Below are 19,307 nucleotides of genomic sequence, written 5' to 3'. Positions count from 1 at the left end.
AGCACAGCCAGCAGAAGCCCGGAGTACTGCCCCCAAACTAAATAACACTATTAGCTGATTTTGCTTATTGCTCCTGCCCTCACACCCTCTCTTGATTTTCTTGTGTTGGGTGTAGACTTTTGCTCTGGGATAGGACTTCGCTTGCTTTTCAGCCCTTCTCACTGCCAATTTTATGTTCAGCTTTATGGAATCTGCCAAGTCTGTGTTCACTTGCCCACTTGCTTTCTGCTTGCAACATTTTGTTGCCTTGTTCTCCTTTTCCATTCTTTGTGCCTGTGGTTTTATGCCCTTCAAAAATAAATTCCTGAAGCTGTCATTTCTTTGGGATTTCAGGGAGAGAGTGGAGGCCAGAGTCCACACCCAACCATTCAACTTGTCTTTAACTGGAGGTCTGTGCCCAGTTCCCAGCACATTGCTGCTCAGCAAATATTTATGGGTTGAATATGATATCAGAGTCATTGTCTTTCCCATCTTTGGAATTCTAGAGGGGGGGAAAATCCTTTGAAATGAGAACTCCTTGGTTCGGATATTTATTGCTTCTCACCTGGAGTTCATCGGGCATTTGAATGATCAGGCAACATTGTGCAGTGAGAACTGGGAACCTGGGCTTTGCCACCAACTAATTGTGGGGCTTTGGAGGCCCAGCTCCCCTGAGCCTGTAGTCCCGTCCTAGGTTAAAGTGGAGACAACAAAACCTTCTCCAGGTGCCTTCAGCACATGAAAATGTTCTGTACCAAAGTGAAGGATTCAGTACCAAAGTTTCAGCAAGTGGTGTTTTCTTTATGCTTAAAATTAGCCTTCATACTTGAATTGCAAATTGGTCCCTAATTAATGCCCTTCAGTGCGCAATCTGGGGTTAACCAAACTGATGTTTAGACAGCAAAACTTTTTCAGCTGAGAGGAAAGAAACGTTCTTAGTATTCGGGTCAATCTGTGCTGCAGCCTCTCAGTCTAGCTGTGGATTCGGAATTCTCCCTGGGAGTTACTAAAACCGTGGGTCTGGGGTTGGAATCACAGTAAAACGGGTACTTGCAAGCGGCCGACATGGGGTGGATTGCAGACACCCTCCCTCTATGGTCTCCAGAACACGGACAGGAGTGATTCAGGGGTGCAGAGCCAGGAGCATTGCCCGGTGCAGCCCCCCAAATCAAACCAAAACAAATCAAACAACAATTCCCCAAATACTGTGGATCTGTTCTGCAGACCCCAAAGGAATAGACTCCCCTTCCTCTGGCCTCAGGACTAGTTTGCTAGGTGGGGGTCTCCTTAGCCTCCTCTTGCAAGTTAGTCAAGCAGTCTGAGTCAGACACACCTGGGGCCCCCTTGCACTGATCCGGACACTGAGGTCCGACAGCACGTCGTGGTCTTTTCTTGAAGGTCCCACTTCCCCTAGAGGAGAAACTGAGGCAGCGCTCTGGGAAAGCTGGGAAGAGAACTCCTTGCCGCCCAGGTTTCGCCTCGACCCTCTTCTCAGCCCCCATTCCTCCCGATCCACTCGCGGGGGGGACCCCCAAGCCCAGCCTCGGGGGCGATCTCCAGGCGCCCAGGCCGGGTCTGGGTGGTGAGCGCCGCCAGGTGAGGGCGGGGCCCGCAGGATGCCGCCCCGCCCCTAACCCCGCCCCACCCCGCCCCCGAGGCGCCGGAGCCGTGGAGCGCTCGCCCCGCCCCCTCCCGGCCCGCCGCGCCGGCTCCCGCCTCCCTCCCTTTCCGCTGCCGAGGCGGCGGGAGCCGAGCCGGAGCGGACCGAGCCGCGGCTGCTGCCGGCGGCGGGCGCACGGGCGGCGGCGGCGCGGGCTGCGGGCGGCGGCGGCCATGGCGCGGCGGCGGCCCTGCTGAGGCCGCCAGCTCCGCGCGCCAGGAGGCGGCCGCGCGAGGCGGCCCGGGCCGGGCGGCAGCATGCGGAGCGGCGAGGAGCTGGACGGCTTCGAGGGCGAGGCCTCGAGCACCTCCATGATCTCGGGCGCCAGCAGCCCGTACCAGCCCACCACCGAGCCGGTGAGCCAGCGCCGCGGGCTGGCGGGCCTGCGCTGCGACCCCGACTACCTGCGCGGCACGCTCGGCTGCCTCAAGGTCGCCCAAGTGGTAGGTGCCGGGAGGGGCCCCAGGTGCTGGCGGGCGGCCTAGCCGCGCGCCTTCCCTCCGCGCGCCCGTCTCGGGGGGCGCAGGCCCGGCCGGCCGGCCGCCCACCCGCTTCCCGCCCCGCGCGGGGTCCCCGGGGCCGCCCTCCCGGCGCCCCCGGGGACCCCCGCCTCGGGCCTCTCCACTCCACCCAGGTGAGCGCCTCCTCCCCGAACACCTGCCCCCGGGCCTACCTGTCCGCGCCCGCCGCGCCCTCGCGAGCCCGTTGCTCGCCGGAGCTTTGGCGAGGCCGCGCCGCTCGGCCCTGGCGGGGTCGTGCTGTCCCCCCGGCACAGCTGGTCACAGCAACTGGTGGCAGGATTTCGGGCCCCGCACCACCTCCAGCCTCCCGAGCGACCGCGCTTCCCGCCCTGGCGCCGGTGGCTGCGTTCCCCCGCGGCGCCTCGCAGGCTCGCAGTGGACGTCGGTCACGGTCAATATTTGTTGAATGGAGACTCGGAGACCGGGAGGCGCCGAGAGCTTACGCGGCCGAGCCGGGTGGCGTCCTGGCCGCTCACCTAGGAGCGGGCACTGTCATCCCCGGGTCCTCAGTCCCCAGCATGGTGGCTGGCGTTGCCCCACTTGGTACCCAGAGTCGAATCTTACCGTCTCGGCCACCGGTTCTGGAGGGAAAAGAAACTACTGTCTCCATTCTCAAAATTCTTTTTTTTTTTTTGACTTTTTGGGTCACACTCGGTGATGCACAGGGGCTCATGCACTCAGGAATTACTCCTGGCGGTGTTCAGGGGACCATATGGGACGCTGAGGATTGAACCTGGGTCAGCGGCATGCAAGGCAAACGCCCTACCCGCTGTGCTATCGCTCCAGCCCCTCCATTCTCAAAATTCATATTTTTAACCTTCCGGGTGGTTCAGGTCAGGGGTGGCCCGGGCACTCTCTTGTGGCTTTCAAACAGGCCTCTCTAGGCAGTGGCTTAGCTCTGTGGTGGACAGAACCTGCTCTGACCAGAAAAAACTGCACAGTCCCGAATCCCCGGCCCCAGGTCGACCTCCTGCCCAGGTCCCTTGCACCACCCAAGCGAGCAAGCCCATTGAGCAAGCCCAGCGACCCACTGGCTTGTCAGCCAGAGAAGCCATTTGCACCCTTTGTTTCTTCCAAGTGTTGATCTTCTCCCATTTTCTTGAGAACATAGATAAACATTCCTGCGGAATCATTTAGTATGGGGGTCACCCTTTAAATAAAGGTCCCAGTGTTTGAAAATTCGCAGAATCTTAGCCGGTTTCATCTCTCTTGGATCTGAGGCCCTTCTGCTGAGTGCCGGTGGTTGATTTTGAAGGAAGGACCAATGGAGCAGGTTCGCCCTCTCTGGAATTTTAAATTAATCTTATCTAGTAAGCTGGAATGTTCTCAGGTATACTGGTTCTGTCATCAGGCCTCCCTGGTAGCAGAGAGCACAGAGGAGCTCTGGTGGAGGTGTATAGCTTGTCATTAAAAGTCGGAGGTGGCCAGATAAGTAGAAACGAATCAAGAGCAGCGTGGGACCAGGTCCAGGCATCTGCTAAGGTCTGGCTTTACTTGCTTTGGACTTTTGGAAGTAAACAAAATTCACCACCCAGAGGATCTAATATAAGAGTGTAGCTCAGTAGTATAAGTAGTTGAGGTTTTGATTGTCACTTCACTGCTGAACTTAGTCACCTAATGCCAGACAATGAAAATCAGTCGGATTTACCATGGCTTGGTGGGATGGAGCTGTTTTTTGTTTTTTGTTTTTGTGGTAGAGCTTTACTTTCCATCTGGAAGAACTTGGGTTCCCAGCCCTGGGACTCTTCCCTAACGCTAACCATTTGTCTAATCTTGAGCATTGAATTGAAGAGGTGCTGCCGGGTTGAGAATGGCGTCCCATGGGCAGAGTATGGCAGCTTGAAACTGCTTGTCCTTCTTAGCCTTACTTTGAAACTAGGGTACTTAAGGGAGAAGAACCCTACAACTCCCCAGTAAATTGGATTCTAAATGTAATTTAACCTTTTTTGGGGTGTGGGGGTGCGGGTGGGTGCTGGCATTTGAATCCAAAGACCTCCTGGCCCATAAATTTAAAGTGAAAAAGTACGCAAAAAGTCATTATGAAACTGTTTACAAAATAGTTACAAAAGTCAGAATCCCATTAAGGCACTTAATAGAGCGACCTAGATTATGACTGAGAGGCCTAAATAGCTTGCTGCCCAGACTTGCCTGCACCACTGGGGTCCTGGCAGCCACACTGTCTGGGGATCCCTGGTGAGGAGAAAGGAAAAAGTAATAACATAGTCCTTGTAACATAGTGTCATGTTAACTTGGAAGGCTCAGGGAAATGGCTAGGCACGCTGTAAGGTTGAGTTCCCTGGTTCCATCACTACTGGTAAGACATCTGGGCACTGATGTTGGGTGATCCCTAAGAAACAAACAAACAAACAAACAAACACCTCATCAATGGGTAGGAGGGATAGTATAGTCAGTAAAAAAAAGTTACCATTCTTGAGTTTTGAGTAAAATTAGACTTAATTTTTTTTTGTTTCTGCTTCCTTTCCCTTCTCCCTGTCCCCCTTGAGTCTGTGCTGTGCTGAAGCCTTACCCTGGTGCCCTGGGTTTGGGCTCCAGGGACCACAGGCAGAGCCACAGGTGGGGCTGTGGTAGGTATCGAGCTCTCCAAGTCGTGTGTACACAGTAAGGGGTCTGCTCTGAGTCCTGAGCCCCTGCCTTTTTTTTTTTTTTTTGATGGGCATTTTTTAATGTGGTCTGTGCTCTTTGAAACCTGTAATTCCTTTCACTCAGGGTGGAGTCAGTATTGCTATCTCTGAGGCTTCCTCTGAATCCTCATTTGATTTTTGAGTTATGACCCGCGTTTTATCAAGCGTTCCCTGGTGATTCACATACACATTCAAGATCAAGGCTTACTTGTCAGTAACCCCTAAAGGGTTAAAACCTCTCCTAGACAACTGGAGAGATAGTTCAGTGGGCATTGTACTTGTCTTGCACGTAGCTGACCAGGGTTCCATATAGTCCCCCAAGCACCCCCAGGAGTAATTCCTGGGTATAGAGACTGGAGTAACCCCTGAGCACTATGAGGTGTGGTCAAAAACAACATCATCCCTCCCCTGCCGTGCCTGCTTAAGCAGAGCCCCTGGCAGCCGCTTGCTTCCACAATCCAAAAATCACTGCCATACCCTGGCCTGACTCCACTGTCTCAGGATGGACAGACCTCACTTAAGATATTATCTGCTGAAAATTTGGGAAAGTGGGTTTTGTGACTGAAATCTCCAGGCTTTCTTGGAGTTGGGATGGGTTACCTCTCTCCACTTCCCAATACTCTGGAAGCATTGGCAGTCACCCCCATGAACCACCACGTAAGCTCTACTGCCGGCCTTGCTTCAGAGACCCATAAATAAATCTCAAAAGAGATCAAAAGCCACAGTTAATCTCAGACCCGCACAAGGCTGAACAGACGAGGGTAAATCGGAGGGGGGCAGGTCAGCCTGTGCCCACCCAAGCAGAGCCCCTGGCAGCTTCTTGTTCCCACAATCCAAAATCGCCACCATACCCCCGGCCTGACTCCACTATCTCAGGATGGATCTCACCAAGACATATAATCTGCTGAAAATTCTGGTATGTGGGTTTTGTGACTGAAATCTCCAGGCTTTCTCGGGGTCAGGTTGGGCTACCTCTCCCTGCCTCCCTGTATTTCCGGAAGCCTTGGCAGTCACATCCACACCCCAAAGTGGCCACCCAATTGAAAAGCTACGCCAGCCTTACCGCCCCGATAAAAATACTGAATGCCCCGAACAAACACCATGACTTCTTAACACCTGTATTGCAAACCATAATGGACAAAAGGAAAAGGAGAGAGAGCAAGAAGGAAAGTGCCTCTCTTAGAGGGAGGCTGGGAGTGGGGGTAGGGTGTTGGGGGATGGTGGTAGGGAAACCGGGGACCTTGCTGGTGGAAAATGTACACTGGTGGAGGGGTGGGTGCTGGATCATTGTGTGACTGAAACCCAGTTATGAACAGCTTTGTAATGGCCTATCTCACGGATGTTCAGTTAAAAAAAATTTTAAAAAGTAAAGTGGAGTTCAATCAGTTTAATCAATGGCTGAATAAATAGCCATACTCCTGTATTAAAAAAAAAAAGACCCAAAACAAAACACAACAAAAAACTAAAACCAAAAACCCTCACCCAGAGAGACTGGGGAGATAGTACAGTGTCTAAAAGCACTTGTCTTACACATGACTGAACCTGGTTTGTTCCCTGGCAACCCTATATAGTCAGTCCCTCAAGCACTGACAGGAGTGAGGCCTTCTTCAGAGCCAGGAGTAAGCCCCAAGCATCGCCAAGTATGATCCCCAAATAAAAATATAGCACTGTAGCACTAAAGCACTGTCCTGTTCATCGATTTTCTCGAGCGGGCACCAGTAATTTCTCCATTGTGAGACTTGTTGTTACTTTTGGCATATCGAATATGTCACGGGTAGCTTGCCAGGCTTTGCCGTGCAGGCGGAATACTCGGTAGCTTTCCGGGCTCTCCGAGAGGGGCCCAAATAAAAATAAATGGGGGAAAAAGAACTTACATAGAGAGGCCCAGGAGATAGTAGAGAGGCTACGATGTTTAATTTGCCTTTGACAAACTTCACTTTGAATCCTGACACTGTATATGAGCACCACTAGGGCCACAGAGCCAGGAATAGCCCCTGAGCACTGCCGGTGTGGCCTTAAAGCAAAACAAAACAAAACACCGTACCCAGGTCCTAGCAATCAGTTCTTTATCAGACCCATTAATGTCAACTTCAAGGCTGAGGTTTTTCTGTAAAGTGAGAATCCTTTACAAGAATCCTCCAAGGATTAAGCGAATGAGGTAATGCTTAGAAATTAGCACCTGGCTTATTAAGCTCTGAGTGTGTAATAAACGTTAGCTAGCACTCTAATTAATTGTTTCCTGTCTCTAAGGAAACTTGGAGCATATAGCATCCCAAATCATAATAATGTATTTGAATTAAAGATAGTTTTGTTATTTGCTTTTTAGGCCACACTCAGTGGTGCTTATTCCTGGTTTTAACTGTGACTGGGGAACCATATGCGTTCCCAGAGATTGAACCCAGGTTGGCCCTGGTCAGACATGTGCCCAACCCACTATCCTATTGCTCCAGCCCCTAATCGATACTTTATTTATTTATTTCCTAATCGATACTTTAAATGGAAAGTTCTGTGATAGCAAAACCTGAAATATTTTGAAGATTATTCCATGTGCATAGGTTATGAATGAAACGCAGGGCCTGGAGGAGAACAAAAAGGGGTGAAGCACATCATTTCCCATCATTTCCCTGCGGGGTGCTCAGGTGCATGAAGTCCTCACCTGGTCCCCTGAGGCAGGAGGTTGCCCCTTGCCAGGTGTGGCCCAAAACCAGAGGAAGAGTGAAACTCGGCCTGCCTCTTAAATTGGGGAGAGTGTCTCCTGAGGTCATACGGAGCAGTATAACCGCATGCTTTTGTGAAAAAGCAGCTGTTGATTTAAGTACCTCCCTCCTCCTTATGGACCCAGGTTCCGTTTGTTGGGGCTTATTGGGGGCTCAGCTCCCAGGCATCCTGTGAGGAGCAGTCGTGCTGCGGTTGTTGCCGGCCGCCCCGAGCTGCTGTGCTCTGGTGGCGAGACTGTGTCAGGGGCAAGCCACCAGCTTCTGGGGCCTGGCACTTTGCCTTTCTCGTGTGGGGGATGGGGAGGTGGGGCCACACCCTGCCTTGCTCGGGGTCTGCTGGCAGCCCAGTGTTTGGGGGTCACTCCCAGTGCTGTTGGGGGAGTGGAGGGCACTGCTGGGTGCTAGGCCTTAGCCTTGTGTGACCTTCCTTCCCAGAGGTTTTGACTTTTCACATCCCGTGGCTGGTGCCTGTGGGAGCTGGACATTGAACCCAGGCTGTCTGGTTTGGGGGTATACCCCTATTTTTCCACTTAAACGTTGTTGTGGAGGGCGAGTCCTGGGGTTCCAGCTCAGGAGCTAGTGCCTGCAGCGCATGCGCTGTGCCCCTTGAGCCGCCTCCTGCCTCCTGGCCGGTGTGTTTTACTGGTCCACTTGTCGTTTTGAGTTGATCCAGAGAGTGGGGCCCGAGACCTTGAGACGAAGGACATTTCTGTGGAGATTTCTTGGGTAGCCTTGTGACCTTTTGGGTGATCCCTATGCTGAAGCAATAGACTTGCAAAAACTGGTCTCTCAGGAGCTCGGGACTGTTCTGCAGTGCCCTGCTCCTGCGCAGTGGATGCCTGCTCCAGACACACAGACGCTTCCAGAAGAGGAGAGGCTATGCCCTCCCAGAGGTGCCAGGAGCCAAATCAGCCTTTCAGCTCCAGAAGACCTCTTCGTGAGCTCCTTTTCTTCCCTCCGGTGCCTCACTGACAGGCGCCTCGGGGCTTTTGGGCGGCATTTCCGGAGTCGGGGAGGGGGGATGAGCTGTTGGGGCTCATCTGGGGGGCTCCATGAGGTTGCTGTGTCTTAGTGCATCTCATTTTCTCCGTTGAGCCCCCCCAGTGGGCATGACCGAGCATTTTCAGAATTGTGAGAGGAAGGGGAAGGGGTTGATGTTTGGTGAGGTTGCTCAAAAGACAAATGGGAGTGTGTGCTTGTCAAGGATGGTGACACGTGTCGTGTTTGACACATGTCAGTGCCGTCCTGTTCTGTGATTTGGGGGCCTGCAGGCGATGGCAGCAAGCTAGTGACTGTGTTTCATTGCCTTGGCTTCTCACCACTGCTTTGGTGCTCAGAGTCAAGAAAGCCATGTCCTCTTCCCCCAGGGAGACTTGTCTTTAGAAATCATCTTCCCATCAAGGACTCTTAGTAAAATACATTCTAGCCGAGGAGGGGTTGGAACTATGCTTGGGGTTTTATGGCAATTGAAAATAGTAAATATGGGCCTGAGAGATAGTATCGTGGACACGGTGCTTGCCTACAGGTAGCTTACCGGGTTCGAACCTTGATACCACGTATAGTCCCCAGGCCCTACTAAGAGTGATCCCTGAGTACCAGAGCCAGAAGTTAAGCAAGCCTTGAGTGCAGCTATGTATGTGTCCCCGACTACCTCCCTCCCCAAAAAAGAAAAGAAAATGGTAAATGTGTCATCCAAGCCCTCAAGTATATGGTATTCATTTTTTCCCTGTCAAACCAGACAATGACAGTTTAAGAAAAGAATATTATAGACCAGTCATCTTTATGAAAGAAACAGAAACCCTCCACAAAATACTAGGAAAGCAAATCCTGCAATATTATATAGAGAGAATAGTACTTCACAACCAATTATGACATCCCAGAAGACCAAGTTTTCGTCAGTTTTGTTTGTTATTTTTTGTGGGTGCGGGGTCATACCTAGTGGTGCTCAAGGGCTACTCCTGGCTTGGTGCTCTGGCGTTGTTCCTGTAGACGCATGGGGGACCATGTGGTGCTAGGGATAGAATATGGGAGTTCTGCATGCAAAACAGGTCCTTTGAACCATTAAGCTCTCTCCCTGGCCTCTGTTCAGCTTTTGAAAAATCAGTAGTTGTAATTCACTCTATTAATAGCTTATAGAATTAAAAACACGTAAATCTAGAAAAAATATTTGACAGGATTCAACATTCATTCATTATAAATACTGCCAACAAAATAGGGAGAGAAGGGAATTTCCTCAAGCTGACTAAAAATTATACCACAGACTGATGGTTAAGTAGTCGCAGAAGAATTAATGGATATGGGGGTGCTGGTGATTGAGCTTGCAAGGTCAGCCTCATGCAAGGTAAGTGCCTTAACTGCTGTCCTATAGCTCTGACCCTCCCACCGCAATGCATTTTTTTAATTGAAATCATGAAGCAATCTTATTTTGTTCTGTTTTGGACCCACCCCCAGTGATGCTCAGGGGTTACTCTGGGATTGCTTCTGGTGGTGCTTAGGGTACCATACAGGATGCAAGGGGTTGAACCTGGGTGGACCGCGTGCAAGGCCAGCGCCCGACCCACTCTACTATTGCTCCAGCCCCGTATAACCAAGCAGTCTGGACTATAGTGAATGCTTAATAAATATAATGATGCTAATAGCAAAATTTCTTTTATTTGGAAGGGATTACCTTCATCTATTTGTTAAAAACATTGTAAACATTGAGAATTAGAACAAGGAGAAGGGAAAAACAAACTCTCCTTTTGTGACCGTTGATCGTCTGGAATATTTTCCTTCTCCAGCCTGTGTGACCCCTGTGCTGTGAGAAATGAAGCTGTCATTTCTCTTTGGAGATATATATATATATATATATATATGTATGTATATATACATACATATATATATGTATATATATGCAGTCCCATTAACTTTCTGGACTTAATCAGATTATGCACTCTGCATCCATGGGCTACTGACCAGTACCCACCCAGTACTGACCAGTGCAGCCAGCAGGTGCTCTGCCTCCTCTGGCTAAAGAGTTCTTTCTCCACAGTCCTGAGGGCCTTGCTTCCTACTCGTAGTTGGTCAAGCGTTTCCTGGCATCAGAGAGGAAGCCCACAGGGCTCTGTGCCTTTTCCTCGGTCTGCCCCTCTGCTGCAGCCTTCCCTGAGCACTTGGGTTTCCACCACTGTAAGGTTTGAGTTTGTCGCCAGCCACAAGCTTTTCTTTTTAAGTGCCCCAGGTGCTGGAATAACTGGATTACCAGGATTACCAGGATTCTGACCTGCAACTCTTTGCTGTGGGTGCTGCTGCCTTTTTTTTTTTAAAAAAAACTTGTTTTCTATTTTTGGGTGGTGCGCTTTTTTTTTTTTTTTTAATTCAAATTTTGGGCCCTACTGGGAGGTACTCAAAGGTTACTCCTGACTCTGCACTCAGGGATCACTCTTGGCTATATGGGGTGCCAGGGATTGAAACTGGGTCATCTGCATGGGAGCCAGGGATCAAACCCAGGTGATCCACATGCAAGGCAAACCCCCTACCCGCTGTTCAATCTCTCTGCCCCCTAGATTGTAACAATTTCTATTTTACTGTATTATTGTTATGATTATCATGATGCCTAGGGGGAGTGGTGTGGGCCACAGCCAGTGGTGCTCCTGGCTCAGTGCTTAGGGGTTTCTCCCGCCAGTGCCCCAGGCAAGATAAGGCCTTAATCTCTGTACCCAAATCTATTTTGAATGTTAGCTTGGGGGGTGCGGTCAAGGAGAGTGGGGGGAAGTGAAGGCTTCTGGGACCCGACTGGAAGGTGTTGTCCATACAGCAGGGGATCATCCCAGGTGACTTATGTGAAGTGGGAAGGTAGGTAGAGGCAGTTGCCTCAAGAAGAAAATCTGCTTTCTTTCACCCCGGACGTGCCTGGGAGTTTTAGGACTGGTTAAAAAGTCTGTGATATGCCCCAGCACAGTACAAACCTCGTATTTCACTAGCCTAGTGAGGCAGCCGTCAGGCTGCACCTGGCATCCACTTGCTCTGCCTGGCACAGTGTGGGAGATGACCCCTTCCACCAGATTTCTTGGAGAGCCCTGGGCTTAGGGTGCAGCATGAATTGCTCTTTGCGTTAAAGGAAGGTCGGCCCAAGACTGTACCCAGGCCTTTCCATCTTCTAACCCTTTGAAAAGAATTTTGGAGTAGACATATGGTGACGTATATGTGTCAGGTTTATTAGGGAGGTAAAGGGAGAGAAGGGGAGACAGAAGTTAAGATCCGTGCTCAAGAGGGAACATGGGTTCTCCAGAACATTGAGAGTTTAGGGTGCACCTCTCAGGTGGAGATGTGAACCACCCCCCCAGAATGGGGAGGCGCACACTGAGTGAGCTGAGAGTCACATCTGAAGAGGGTCATTTCAGGCTCCGTATGCTGGCAGCAAGGACTAGCAGCACACGTGCACTCTGCTTTCCCCTGGCCTTATAGGCTTTCTCCCAAGCCGCCCCACGTGAGACTTTCTCCCTCGGGTAGTTGCCAAGGAGAAGAGTTTGCAGCTTTGGATTGGTTCCTCTCCGTGTCCTTAATAACAGCCCTTTATTCTGGATGCAGCTTCTCTCAGGGGTCCAGCTGTCTCTGGGCCTGTGCTGGCACCAGTTAAAGTCCTATCCTGTGTCCACAAAGTGGGTCCTGACAGTAATGCTTTTAGGGGTAGTGACAGAGTAACTTCTTCAGATCCCATCTCTTGGTTCTATTACATCCCCAAAATTCACTGCCACTCTCCAACCCTCAACTACCTGTGTGCTTCAAAGGGAACCTGCAAACAAAACTGTGAACAGTGGGAACGAGTGATACGCTTGCCTGGCATGTGGCCAATCCGGTTTGATCCCTTATAGTCCCCCAGCCTTGCCAGGAGTGATTCCCTGAGGGTGAGCCAGGAGTAAGCCCTGAGCATAGCTGGGTGTGGTCCCCAAACTAAACCAAACCAAAAAACCCTAGCATATAGTGAACTGTTCCGAGCATTGAAATGTCAGGATTCCAATAACGCATAGCCACATATTGAAGATGTGTCCTGATAGTTTCATATGGTAGATAAGATTATCTCTGTGTGTAAGAGCAATAAAACGCAGGTAATAAGAGTTGAGATTTGGAGTCATTAGCAAGGTGAGACTCAGAAGGACAGAGGAGAGGGGAGTAAGCGTGAACCCCTGTGGTCTCTGGGCCCAGGACATGGATTTAAGCTTCTTTGTAGTTGCAGAGCCTGGCAAGCTCCCCATGATGTATTCGATATGCCAAACATAGTAACAACAAGTCTCACAATGGAGACGTTACTGGGACCGCTTGAGCAAATCGATGAGCAATGGGAGGACAGTGACAGTAGTGGCAGAAAAGCTTTCCAAGACTCAGTTCATTGTGGCTCCTGGGGCCAGAGAGGTAGCTCAGCAGGCTGAGCACATGCAAAGCAACCTTGATACCAGATAATCCCCTGCCCCGAACCCCCAGTACCACTGGGAGTGATCCCTAAGCATGGAGCCAGGAATAGCCCTCCCCTTCTCACACGACCAGGTGTGGCCTCCAGAACCAGAACCAAAGCAGAAGCAGTGATTTGTAGCTAGGGGCAGGTATTTCAGAATTCACAAGGTGACCTCTTGGCAGATTTTGTATTTTGTTTTGTTTTGGAGCCACACCTGGCCGTGCTTCTGGCTTTGTCCTCCGCTCTGTCCTCTGTGCTCAGTCACTCCTGGTGGTCAAGGGACCATATGCAGTCCTGGGGGTTGAACTAGACTTGGCCCTATGCATGCCAAGCACTTTAATCCCTGCACTGTCTATCCAGCCCCTGATTTTGCTTTTTAGTGTCCAGAGACTTTTGTAAGCAGCCTATCTTCTTCATTTTTTTTGTGGTGCCAGAGGTCCCGTGATTATTCGTGACCTTGTCTGCTTGCTGAGGGGCACATCGAGAAAGGCTCTGCTTGGGATCTGCCAGGCCAGTGTCTTTTGAGAACCTGGAGACACTTAACATGAAGAAAGACGAAATCGCAACTGGGATTGTGGCTGAGGATAGTGGTGGTTTTTCCACAAACTCTGAGGTTGATGGGAAGCCAAACAGCCCACAGAGAGCCCACTGTCTGGGGGCCCTCGGAAATGCTGAAATCCAGAACCCGGTCTCCCTCGGAACACTTCCAGTGAGGGGTTAAACCCCGGGATTAGATCGTTAATATGCACTTAGAAATGTTCCGAGTTTAATCAGATGTGGATAGTTTTGGATGGTTTCTTTCTGGCCACTCTGATTCAGGGATGGCACAGTGGAAGCCTTCATTTTTGTGGTTTCCCATTTTAGTTCAGCACAGCTATGAAAAACAGTTTAAGGCTGTAAGAGTTTTGTGCTCCCCCCCAAAAAAAAAAATAGAAAAAAAGGAAAAGAAAAATTGTTCAGGATGCTTACTCCCTTAGCTTGCCTGCTACTTTCTCTCAACTGTGCTCATCCTGGGTCCTGTACTTGGGTTTGTAATGTGACAGTAAGACCTGACAAAATCTTAGTTTTAGAGCAAGATGCAGGATAATCCGTCATCTAATTGTTGGTAAAAATTCTGTTGTTTTTGTTTTTGGGTCATACCAAAACACATAAAGAACTTGCACAACTCAGAACTCTGTGCTCAGGGGATCACTTCTGTCTGGGCTCAGGGGACTGCATGTGGTGCCTGAGATTGAACCCTGGTCGTCACATGCAAGGTGAATACACTATGCATTGTACTGTCTTTCCAGCCCTTTTTTGTTTTTATTATGTTGATAAAAATTCCAACCTTTTCTCCTTAAAAAAAGAAAGTCTATACTTCATATATGTTTGAGGGCCGCAAGGGATCAAGAATACGCAGAAATTAGACACAAGACTCACCTTTTCTGGGTGGGATTCTCAGGGCCCCTAGGTTTGAGGACTCAGTATGAGGCAAAGTACCCAAGCCCATGATCAGGTCACAGCAGCCAAGTGCTTTTACCAGTTACGGGGATAGTGGGCTTGGAAGCCTAGTGGGAAGTGGATGCTTTCACACCTAGTGTTGATTGGTGGGGGTCAGAGCTGGATGTTGGGTAGAGGATATAGCAGGTGCCTGCAGGCCAGGGTCAGCCTGGGCAAAGGGTGGTGAACCCAGCCAGGATGACTCCTCTTTCTCTGCCTTCCTGCCCACCACTCCTAGATTTTGCCAAGTGGCCCCTTTCACAGGTGGCACAAGGGTAGGGTCTCACTGTGACCTTGGGTTCCCATTTCCCTAAAAACCAGAGCTGTTGCATGTCTTGGCTCATCATCTTGCCACGTGTCTGCTTCTCATCTCTTGTCTTTGAAGCCCTGCCCAGTTACTCGGATCTTCTGGCTTCACCTCCCTCCTTCCGCCTTGTTTTTTCTGGTGTTGGACATTGAGCCCAGAACCTCAAGCACGCAGAGACCAGTTTGCAGTTGCAGCTGCGCTTCTTCCTCAGCCTTTCCCAGTGTTTGTTTTCTCTTCTCTTAGTCCGATTAGTTTTTCCTCTTGCTGAATTGCACAAGTTCTTTATGTATTTTGGTTTATCCGCGCCTTGTCAGGTGTATGATTTGCAGATAGAGTCTCCCATTCAGTAGGTTGCCCTTTTGGTTTCATGCCTGAGCCAAAACGTTTCTGTTTGATGGATTCCTGCCTGTTTATGTTTCCCTCTTGTTTCCCTTGACTCTGGGGAGTTGAGTCCACAAAGACATCATAGGGCTATGTTTCCTCCCTGCCTTCTGTGGTTTCAAGTCTTTAGAATTCACATTTTTTGGTTAGGTGTTTGTTTTGGGGGCCACGTTCCGTGATGCTTAGGGGTTACTCTTAGGTCTTCACTCAGGAATCACTCTGGGTGATGCTCAGGGGACCATGTGGGATGCTGACAATCTAACCTGGGTCAACTGCATTCAAGGCAAGCACCCTACCTGCTGTACCACCCCTCTGGCCTCTCACATTTTTAATGTTTTGAATTCATTCTTGTGTCTGGTGTGAGACAAGAGTGATCTCTTAATGTTTTATCTTTTGGGCCCTACCTAGCAGTGTTTGTGGCTATTCCTGGCCCAGTGCTTGGAGGTCACTCCCAGCAGTGCTGGGAAACCCAGTGCAGGGGCTCAAACCAGGGCTCCTGCATGCAGACTTGCGCTCCGGACCTTTGAGCCATTTCCCAGGCTCTCTAGTTAATTCTTCTGTTGTGACCAGTTTTCCTTGAAACCTCTTTCATTGAAGAAGTGTCCTTACACTACTGTATGCTATGATTTTTTGATTATTATTATATAACAGAATTGTTGTTACATGAAGGGTTTATTTCAGGGACTCTCAAGTCTGTGACAGTAGTCTGTTTTTCATTACAGCACCATACCATTTTGATTATGCTATCATTGTAGTGTAGTTTGAAGCTAGAGAGTGTGATAGTTCTATTTTCTGTTCTTCCCCCAGCCCACCCAGGATTGCTTTGACTCTTAGGGTCTTTTGTGGTTCTTTGTACTTTTTTTTTTTGCTTTTTGGGTCACACCTGGCGATACTCAGGGGTCACTCCTGGCTCATGCACTCAGGAATTACTCCTGGCGGTGCTTGGGGGACCATATGGGATGCTGGGAATTGAACCTGGGTCGGCCATGTTGGTTGCGTGCAAGGCAAACGCCCTACCCTCTGCTATTGCTCCAGCCCCTGTACATTTTTTTTTTTCTGTGAAGAATACTGTTGGGATTTTGATCAGGATTGTGTTAAAGCGGTGTATTGCTTCTTGCAGAATATTCTTTTTTGTTTGTTTGTTTTGCTTTTTGGGTCACACCCGGCACAGGGGTTACTCCTGGCTCATGCACTCAGGAATTAGTCCTGGCAGTGCTCAGGGGACCATATAGGATGCTGGGAATCGAACCTGGGTTGGCCGCGTGCAAGGCAAATACCCTACCCGCTGTGCTATCGCTCTAGCCCCAGAATGACCGTTTTTTAAAAAGTTTTTTTTTTAAAAGTTTTATTTTCATAAGGTTCTTCACAATAATTGGTTACATTCAATATTTCTCATGAGGTTTGTGAATGTGATTATTTGATTTATATTTTTGGTTTTTTGGCCACATTTGGTGGTACTCAGGGGTTACTCCTGGCTCTTTGTTCAGGAATCGCACCTCACAGGCTCAGGAGACCTTGTGAGGTGCTGGGGATTAAACTCAGGTCACTTACATGCCAGGCAAATTTCATATCACTTTACTATCGTTCTAGACCTCATGGTTGTTTTTATTGATACCTCTTTTGGCTAGTTTGTTATTTGCATGGACTGGAGCAATAGCACAGTGGGTAGGGCGTTTTTCTTGCAAGCATCCAACATGGCCGACCCGAGTTTGATTCCTCCACCCCTCTCGGAGAGCCTGGCAAGCTACCCAGAGTATCTCGCCCGCATGGCAAAGCCTGGCAAGCTACCCGTGACGTATTCGATATACCAAACACAGTAACAATTGTCACAATGGAGACGTTACTGGGCCCGCTTGAGCAAATCTATGAACAGTGGGAGGACAGTGACAGTGACAGTTATTTGCATCTAGAAATGCAATTGAGGTCTGCAGTGCGCGTGCACCCTGACAGCCATCATTTGCCCCCAGCCTTTCTTAGACCTCCAAGACCAAGGCACTAGTCATTGTCTTCTTATCCTTTATGGAATTAAGGGAGAAACGGGTGAATGGTGACTATCCTCAGGCCTTTTTTTTTCCCCTTGGAAGACTGTAAATGATAGTAAGTCTTGCCTGTGTTCTCAGTGAAGTGGAGGCATTTAACCAGTCTAGGCAAATTGCCCAAGTGAATGTGCTGGGCTGAGCAGCTGACTGGGGAGCTCTAAGCAGCGGGTCAGGAGGAGAGCATGAGTTTGGGGTGTGTGGAATAGCTTTCCAGCCCTTCGCTTCTGTAGTGAACTCTGATCACACCCATCTGCCTGCATAGTGGCCTGTGTCACTTTAGAGTACAGTTTTGCAGCCAGAACATGGGAAAAAAGTCCTGTGTGTCCAAGGGTGTGCATGCACCACCCCACATGTATGGCGTGTGTGTGTGTGTGTGTGTGTGTGTGTGTGTGTGTGTGTATCCCAGATAGCTTGGAAAACAGAACCTGGGAAGGGAAGGAGAGTTTGTTTCTGGGACTGGTGAGGTAGTACAGTGGGTAGAGTGTTTGCCTTGCATGTGGCTGACTTGAGTTCGATATCCAGTGCCCCACACAACCAGGAGTTTTTCCTGAGCACAGAACCATTAGTAAACCCCTGGGCATTTCCAGATTTAGCCATCACCCCTGCTAAAAAAAGAAAAGAAACACATGTCTAAAGTCAACAAAAGCATCGCCCTTCTGTTTACCTGAAAGTGGACAAGCCCTGCTGGGTAGCCCTGAGACCAGAGCCCTGGCTGAGGAAAGACCATTCCAGTGTGGTGGCTGTGGAGAGAGGAGTAGACTCGGCCACCTGACCCGTTTGCAGTGGGAAACCCAATCTCCAGGTGTAAGGAATGCCGGTCCAGAGGCCCCTGGAGCAAACCTGTCTCACTTCCGAGTGTGCAGATGACCGTGTACCCCAGAGAACTGGCCACCCCTGAAGGGTGATTTGTCAAAGCTGTGTTTTGTTTTTATTATTTTCTTGGTTTTGGGGCCACATCTGGTGGTGCGCAGGGCTTACTTTTGGCTCTTTGTCCAGGGATCAGTCCTGGCGGAGTTAGAGGACCAGGTGAGGTGGTGGAGATTGAACCTGGGTTGGCTGTATGCAAGGCCTCACGGGCCATACTATATTTCTGGCCCCAAAGCTGCTTTTTCAGACAGGGAGGTGTTTGTTTATTCTAGAAATGTAACTCAGTAGATGGTCTGTGTACATGTTCCTCTGTCCGTTTTCCCCGCATAAATTTGTCAACAGTGTGGAATTGCCTGGTGTGTTGAACGGGCCGCTTGCTTGATCCGGATCCTTTCCTGCCAGGCTGCATCAGGGGCCGCCAGCCAGCCAGCCTGGGGATTGGTCATCTGCACTCAGACTTTTTGTGGGGGGAGGAATGTGCACCAGGAGCTATTGGACTGTTTGGGGCCAATCCTAATTTTGAACATGGGCATGGCTCCTGGAGGTGCTTGGGGACTAGGTGATGCTGAGTAAACAGGGTCGGCCACATGCAAGGAGGACTGCTGCCCCACTGGGGAGGTTGGAGAACGACCCCTGGGGGCCTCAGGCCATTCTGCCGAGGGACTTGACTATCTCCATCACAGGCCTTGGCTGCAGCTGGACCACCCTGCATGCCTCTCCTGGTTCCCGCCTCTGCTGCTCCCTGGCCTAGGCCCCTTCTTGGGGACCCTTCGCCATCTTCCAACGGATACCCCACCCCTTTCCCAACTCACAACTTTCATGGTTCTTCCTTCCTCTTTATGCAGAGACAGTAGCAGAACTGCCACTTCCGTCATCTGCTCTCCCTTCTCTGGCCCCGCGGCCTGGGCCCCCAGTCTCCTCTGAGGCTTACAAATGTCACCATAGGAAGATCCAGCGGATGACCCAGCTTTATCTTGAATGCTTTTTTCTAAAGGGGAAATACATTATTTTTCAATGATAAAAATACTTGTCATTAAAGAAGAGAATCAGGGGCCGGAAAGGGGACTCAAGGACTGGAGCACCTGCCTGCCAGGCTGGGTGTCCCCCATTGTCCCCCACTCCTAACACAAGCCCAGGTTAGACTTTTCCAGAGTAGCTGTGATCGTTTTTCATTCATTTGCAGTAAATGAAAGTTCCAGAGTTCCAGTTGCTCTGCATTCCTCTCAGCACTTGGTGTTGTCTTTTTATTTATTGTTTTTAAGCTGATAGTGGTACAGCATTGTG

At 50.0% G+C, this 19,307-nt stretch overlaps 1 protein-coding gene across 1 annotated transcript in view; it reads left to right on the top strand.

Annotated features, from left to right (window-relative positions):
• Nucleotides 1-1,783: 1,783 nt before the first annotated feature.
• CMTM4 (CKLF like MARVEL transmembrane domain containing 4) overlaps nucleotides 1,784-19,307 on the top strand; it is a 44,047-nt gene continuing 26,523 nt past the window's right edge. The window contains exon 1 of the mRNA XM_056136654.1: nucleotides 1,784-2,082. Within this exon, the coding sequence (XP_055992629.1) occupies nucleotides 1,897-2,082 (186 nt within the window). The 5' untranslated portion in view covers nucleotides 1,784-1,896. The remainder of the gene's footprint in view (nucleotides 2,083-19,307) is intronic.

Source organism: Sorex fumeus, unplaced genomic scaffold (genome assembly GCF_029834395.1).
Source record: "Sorex fumeus unplaced genomic scaffold, SorFum_2.1 ptg000122l, whole genome shotgun sequence".
Lineage (NCBI taxonomy): Eukaryota > Metazoa > Chordata > Mammalia > Eulipotyphla > Soricidae > Sorex > Sorex fumeus.
This window is presented reverse-complemented; position numbering and strand designations above follow the sequence as displayed.